This window comes from Gossypium raimondii, chromosome 4, assembly GCF_025698545.1.
Source record: "Gossypium raimondii isolate GPD5lz chromosome 4, ASM2569854v1, whole genome shotgun sequence".
Classification (NCBI taxonomy): domain Eukaryota; kingdom Viridiplantae; phylum Streptophyta; class Magnoliopsida; order Malvales; family Malvaceae; genus Gossypium; species Gossypium raimondii.
The window spans coordinates 6,472,438-6,479,785 of record NC_068568.1 but is presented as its reverse complement, the minus strand read 5'-3'; the positions used below and the strand labels follow the sequence as shown (position 1 = coordinate 6,479,785).

General features: G+C 31.1%; 1 protein-coding gene across 1 annotated transcript; it reads left to right on the top strand.

The window, feature by feature from the left end:
• Positions 1-4,408: 4,408 nt before the first annotated feature.
• Positions 4,409-7,348, top strand: LOC105780724 (uncharacterized). Its single transcript, XM_012605209.2, has 2 exons — positions 4,409-4,633; positions 6,952-7,348. The coding sequence occupies exons 1-2, from the start codon at positions 4,496-4,498 to the stop codon at positions 7,048-7,050; spliced, it is 237 nt and encodes a 78-aa protein (XP_012460663.1). The 5' UTR covers positions 4,409-4,495; the 3' UTR covers positions 7,051-7,348.

Sequence of the window (7,348 nt, the reverse complement as noted above, 5' to 3'; positions counted from 1 at the left end):
ATACATCTAGTGAGAAGCTAAGCTAATAAAAAGAAATAGGAGATACTGCTCACTTTGATACCTAAACTTTTTTTTTTGTCTCAGTTTAGTACTAAAACTATCATTCTGCTACTTGGTTTAGTACATTTTTTGTAATGGCTTTAAAAATATCAGTTGATATGTAGTGACAATCAGAATGTCCCACATGGCACATCTAATCAATCAAATGTGCAAATTCAAGTTTATTAAAATAAAAATATTAAACTTAAATTCAAAAATAAAAAAATAAAAATTTTAAAAGCACCTTTTACGTTAACAGCTGTTGACTAACATTTGATTTTGAATTTTAAATATTTTTTATAAATATCAAAATTTTAAAATATATACTTTTTTAATTTTAAAAAAATTATTAAAATTTTTAAAAATATTTTTGATTTTTAAAAAATTTCAATTTTAATGTCAAACTTTTTCAAAATTTCAATTTTTAGACTTTATATTTTTTAGTTCTAACTTTTCTGTTTTTGATTTTGTGATTTACTGTTTTGAACTTTTAAAATTTATATTTTTGAAAAAATTAATATTTATTAAAAAAGTTAGAATATATATTTTCTGAAAATTTAAGGCCTTTTTTACAATTTTCTAAAATTTAAATACTCTTTTTAATTTTTATAAAATTTTCAATTTTATATATTATTTTGACTCTCTAAATTTTATATTTGTATCTTTTAGAATTTTATTAAAAATATTTTTTAAATTTTTGAAATTTTAAATTATCCATATATATATTATTTTACTTTTTAATGATATACATAATGTTAAAAAAAAAAAGTTGGTGTGGCACGTTGTAAGGTCACATGCTACTACTGATTGTTTTTTTTTTTTTGTTATGCTGTTGGCCAATTTGAGTTATAGATGATAGTTTAAATACTAAGACCAAAAAAGTTGTAAGTGAAGAAACAAATATAGCATTAAGCCTAGAAAAAAACAGAAGATGCTGAAATTGGATGGTAATGATTTAGGGCCCTAATGGACATCTTTTGATGATGATGATGATAATGGAAAGCCCAGCCGAACGACTAAACACCTTGACTTCTTTTAGTTTAATTTTTGGGCAGAAGAAATTAAGAGAAAATGCATTGTTCCCATCACAGAAAGTGCGTGGAGGGTTGCTTCCTCCGCCTATATTTCTTACGCCCATTACGTAGTACCGTAGAAGAAATCAAAAGGATGAAGAAACCGTCACCATGCCATCATCATTACCATTCAATGTTGTAGCAAAAAATGCAAATTACCCTTTTACCAGCAAGCCAAAGATGGGAGTTGGAAAAGAGGAATATGGTGTGATTTGCATGTGCATGTGGGATAATAAGTGGCCATGTCAGTCCATGCATGTGGAAACCAAGTGGGGGGGGGGGGTTGATTTGTTGAAATCGATACAAACTAGAGGAGAAAGAGCAGCTAAAACCATTAATATCCTTGTAAAGTTAATTATGTGGAGATTATTGAAAACAAATCATCTGGAAAAACGCCTAATAATGCCTTAATTATCTGCTAATCCACATCCTCGTCACATACATAAATCATCTGCCTCACGAATGCTTTTCGATCAAAGTAAGTCGTTCTCATTTTGTCTTAAATCTTGATGTTAACGTTGGCTTAACTCACTTCTATATATATAGGACCAACTAGCCCTTTATCTAATTGTCAATATATATATACACACTTTGAATCAATAAAATTATGTTGTTTATTTAAATATATCAGGTATTATATATATGCACACATTGGGAAGGTATGATCCGGTTTTCGATGGACTGGTCGACCATTTGTAGAAATATGGGGTAAAGTTGTTCGTAGTGGAAACTTAGCTTCTAAACTTAGCAAAGAGAAGGTCAAGGCAAAAGCAAATATATTAAATGGAAAATGGTGACCATCTAAGTGCTGAAGCCTTCTTCCTTTCCTTTGAAAGGGAAGTGAACGGCCTCATATATATATATATGGCTACTTCCATACCCAACACCTCAACCATATATGCTATTATTAGACCAGACTTCTCCATCAGTACTCCAAGTTTTAATGGGATATAAGGAACCTGTCTTCCTTAGAAATTAAAATCCTTTACCAGCAAGCTCATAAAGGTGAGAAAGTAGTAGTTTGAACTTGAAGAAGCGCATCCCTTAGGAGAATTTGCCCCCAATTCGACAAGTATTAGTCTTTAAACGAAAGCGACTTTTTTAGGGTACAGCTACAGGGCTTTGCCTCGCCATGGTTACCAAGCTCAAAGTTAAACAAAGGGTCTATTTATAGATCAAGTTTAAGAAAGAATAGGATGATTAATTCTGAATACAAAAGTTGATATTAGTGTATGAACTGATCAAAGCATGAATGGATGTGGGAAAGAGCCGTAATTCATAGGAAAGGTAGATGGTGTTAATAAGGAAAATTATCAAAATTTTCAAAACTTAATTTACTTGACCAGTACTATTTTATCATCTTAACTTAATTTAAGTTTAAATCGAGTCAAGTTGAATTGAGTGAAATTGTTTGAATTAAATTAAAATATTAAACAAGTCAGATTAAAATCTTGTTATAGTATAACTAATTTGAAACCATATATATTTGAAAAAATTTCAAAGCAAAATAAGGAAAAAAATAGTATGGTAAACTTAATCATTAACTTATTTAGGTGCTCAAATTTATTCTTTTAGAAAATTTTAAAATTTTTAATTTTATTTATATATCCTTTAGAAATTTTTTAAAATATATAAATTTTGAAATTTTATAAAATTTAAAATTTAAAAAGTATTTTGATTTTTTTTGTAATTTTGTTGAGAGAAACTAATTTGCTCATTTTCAAAATTGTCAAGGACCAAAGGGATATTTACACCAATCTATTATTTGAATTATTCGAATTGTAAAATTTTACTCGACTCAAACACAATATTCGACTTTGACTTGAAAAAATCAAATAACTCAATTTATTTTTTTATTTTTTCAAATCAAGCTTTGCTCATCCCTAACTAATACCGACTGGACTTTTTTAAATTCCACAAATAAGTTTGGACAGTAACAAATGTCTTATAAAGTGTAATAAAAAATTAAATATATAAATAAATGTTACATTTATTACGTCCTTAACTCACTTCGGAATCTAAAAACACCATAAATAGTGTATTAAATAATTACCCTAATAATTAATACTTTAAAATGACTTATTTATTGAAGAACTAAAAAAATGGATAATAGGCAATTAACTACCCTAGTAACAAATTATCAATTTTACTAGTTAATTTTAGTAGTTAATCTTTATCCTTTGTACCAGTTAATTTTTAATATCAAATATTAATCACTTTCATTTTTACTAGTTAATTTTTAAAATATCAACTCTAATCAAAACAGAATTTAAACCTCCAAAATTTTATTTAAATTATGAATTTCATTATTTAAATTTTTCCATATAGTAAAAACTCAAATAAAAGAAAGAATGAAGAAAGGGAGAGGAAGAGAAGGAAAAATAAAGAAAATAAAAGAAAAAAATTAAATTGTTCAAAAAGAAAAAAGTATAGGGATTAGTTATGCAGTTTGGCCTAAAAATTTATTTGAAATATGATATAACATCAGAGGTGTCCATGGGTTGGGCTGGGTCCAACAAAAATTTGGTCCCGTTTGTTAGGCCCATCTAAAAATGGGCCTAAAATTTTGCCCATGCTCGGCCTGGATAAAAATGTTGAAACCTGAGCCCGGCCTGGTCGTATTATTTTTTATATTATTTTTATATAATTAAAAAAAACATAATACATAAAAAAATATTAAAATAAATATTTCTTGACAAATTGAAAATAAATTAAAAAAGAATATGTACATTTAAATAACACTAAGATATGTGCAACTTAACAAGTCTATATAACATATGCCATGTTAGCTTGTCGTTACACTATTAATGGCAATTAACGATTTTAGAATTAAAATATAATAAATAACATTAATGATTATATTATAATTTTTAAATTTGATGATAAAATGTAATTTAAACTATTAAATTTATTGTTTACCCAATAATTATTAGGAATAGCAACTCTCATCCTCATTAGCCTCCTTAAATCTGAAACAAAGACTTCAATAAGAAGGAATTTAAGATTTCAAAAGATTTTGTTTGAAAAATATTTTTAGAATAATTTATTTAATATCTTAATAAAAAATAATTTGAGAAATTGTGACACATTATATACTACAATTGGCTCACCATTTCAAAATTTAACACTAGAGATATTGATAGATGGAAATAGAGTTGAAGTACCAAAAGAGATATTTTCAAAATAGGAGTGTCACATTAAAAGATTTATTAAAATATAAGAACCAAATACGGAATTATCCCAAATATTTGTTTCTTAAAATTGGGCTCATTATTTTTTGCGGGTGTTAGCAGGGGTGGGGTTTACAGGGGTTTTAGGCCCAGTTTGGAAAATAGGGTAAGAGGTGAGGGAGAGAGCAAGAGGAGCAGCGACCGGCGAGAGAGATGGCAGGAGCGTTTTGGGGAACAAGAGTGATGGAGATAGTGAAGAAGCACGACTCTGGTGGTCTCGTTTGGAAGAGAATTAAGCTCACTTCCACCCGCAAAGCCAACGCCAAGAAGCGTCTCCATCGCGTTTGGCAGGTCCTTATACCCTTCTCTCCTTTTTTTTTAATGCCACAACCTTTCTTCTTCTTGGGTTTTTGCCTTGCGGCTTCATGCTTTATGCTTTCAATTGATTCACTTAGTTTTTGGGAAGTAGTTAGAATTATAGGGAAAATATGAACTGTGGAAGAAGGTTGTGAACAAGTTCAAGTTAACATTTGATAGTTTATTACAGTTAGAGCTTAGTTGCAAATTTCGTATCCACAATTAATAGCACAGTCAATCATACATGCTCAAGATAGCTTAGAGACTTCAACTTCATTTGGTATAGTTTAGATTTCATCTTAGGACAATTTACTATTCATGAAAAATGTTTTCCTTTTTGCTTTGTGTGTGTGTGTGTGTGTGTGTGTCCCTTTCCTGTAGCTCTTACAAAACGGTTCTTCCTTTTTATGGCCACTGGCATGTGTCTGCTGAAGTTCCGTTTGTGTTGTTTTTAAAGGGGTTTTAGTGGTAGCCTCCCATTAGATTGTGTCTAATCAGCGAACTCGAGTTCAGTGGTTTAGAACTATGCAATATGTTATTTGGATTCTGGGTTGGTGTTAGATGCGGGTATGTGCAACTTCAAATATTTTTCTATGTGTTTGGAAGATCATACCATCATCTCAATTTCCAAATATGTGCCAGATATGAGTGTATGATACGGATACTTTAAAGAAAATTAAGAGTCCAGTTAACAAAGCTGAGCACACAGAAAGGGTTAGGTTAATCTTGAGTCTGAAGAGGGGATAGTATAGGATTCAGGCGACCTGGGACATTTTTACTTTCTATCTAATGACTTGGTTGGCCAATTCACTGCTGTCATTCTACTTGGTCAAGTTGTAGTTTAAATTCTCACATTAGGTTGTCTACTTACCATGAATTTATAGTCATGGTGGCACTTGGATACGAGAATCATCATATATTGTCTTTGGGCCTTTCATTTGCTTGGATCTAAAGACTCCTTGAGTTTTTATCGTCTGCTAAAAGGAAATTATTTAATTACAACCATGTAATATTCTGAGAAAAACATTATTTTAGTAATTGACCACTTTTGTAGTGGCCTTTGGATGATGGATTCAAATCCCTATTTCATTCTTGCTATTTGTGAAATAGACTTATGACTTAAACCATTATATGAAAGAAACCTAACATTTCTTTTATTTAGCATTGCCACTGGTGGAACTTAGCCTGCCTATATACCAGTTTTTCTTGCCACGAGGTCACTCTAGGCTTTAGATCTCTTATATTGCCTTAGGCACAAAATGAAGCGCTTGCCTGATTGAAGTCATATTTAAATATATACGCATATATACTTATACATATATATGAATACATATTTGTATGCATAAAGTAAGCTTAAATATATAGTCATATATAATGGAATATTTGTGTATAAATAAAATAAGCTTATATATAGTTATGATTTGCCCACCTCATCCCTTAACCATGTGGGCGGGCGTTCAATCCCCCCTCATGAGAATGGAGCACATTTCATGACCAACCGTTTACTGCACCTGTATCGAGGGGATTAGTCACTGTTGATGCCAGCGGTGGATACCCTAGTTATGACCAAATATATATATAGTTATGATTATAAATTCTAAAGAGTGGTCAAGTTTATTTACAAACCATGCAATTTTTTAGTTGGCCAATATGCTTGATTTCTTACTGTTCCGATATTGTTGAATACTCACATATTGAGAGGTAGGGGTTTTGATGCTATCTTCTTTTTTACCAGTAAAGGTTTATTTAAAAAAGTAATAAAATAAAATAAATCAAAGAGAACTTTAATCAGGCAGGCTTTTCTTTTGCTTATTGCCATACTAAAAAGAGTGCCTAGGTACACCAGGCATGCACTTGATCAAATGCCCTCGCCGGAAAGGGTGTGAGGTGTTTTTGTTGTCTAACGCCAAGGCGCTAGGCATGTGCCTTGACATCATTGAGGTCCAGACCTCCAACTGAAAGGCCATTTATGACCATATTTAAGAAAGAAATCAGGTTGTGATATTCTGTTTTGCTGTTTGCATTACATTCAGTAACAGTCCGATAACTTCTGTTGCAAGGGGCTTATGAGAATTGAATCGTGATACCTTTGGCTTTCACGCATCTATGTGCTGCAAAACTCGAATGTTAATATTACTATAATTGTTTCCTCTTTTGCCTAATTACTCTTTATATGGTATGCCAATGAACTTGCAGATTGTTGATCCTGTAAAGTGGGACTCATGGATGATTATATTTTTGCCTAATCATTTTAGATATGATTTTCAAGCCTTGTATATTTTTGAGATATTGGAAATGTTTATTTCTTTCAGAATGAAGCTGTTTTGAGAGCATGCGCAGAACCACCTCCTTCGAAAGCAACGGATGTAGCTGCTGGTGGTGGTGAGAAAGGTGTGGAACAATCAACTTAATGGACAATTAAGGAAGACACTACATGAGCCTGAAAGGAAGAAATTGGTGACTCTTTGGGGGTTAATGGTGCAAAATTTTTACAATCTGAGATTTGAAATTTAGTTGTATGGTATCATTGACCACCTTTTTTTTTTTATTGTTGTTTAAAGACGATTGTTGTGAGGTGGTGGGTCAATGGATATAGGCAAACCTTAATCACATATCTCTTATCAGTAGCTGTCCATGAAAGTGAAGAATGCTAAAGTGGTTTGGTTATGATGTGAGGTGAAATAAGGTATCCTGATCCTTTACGTTCGA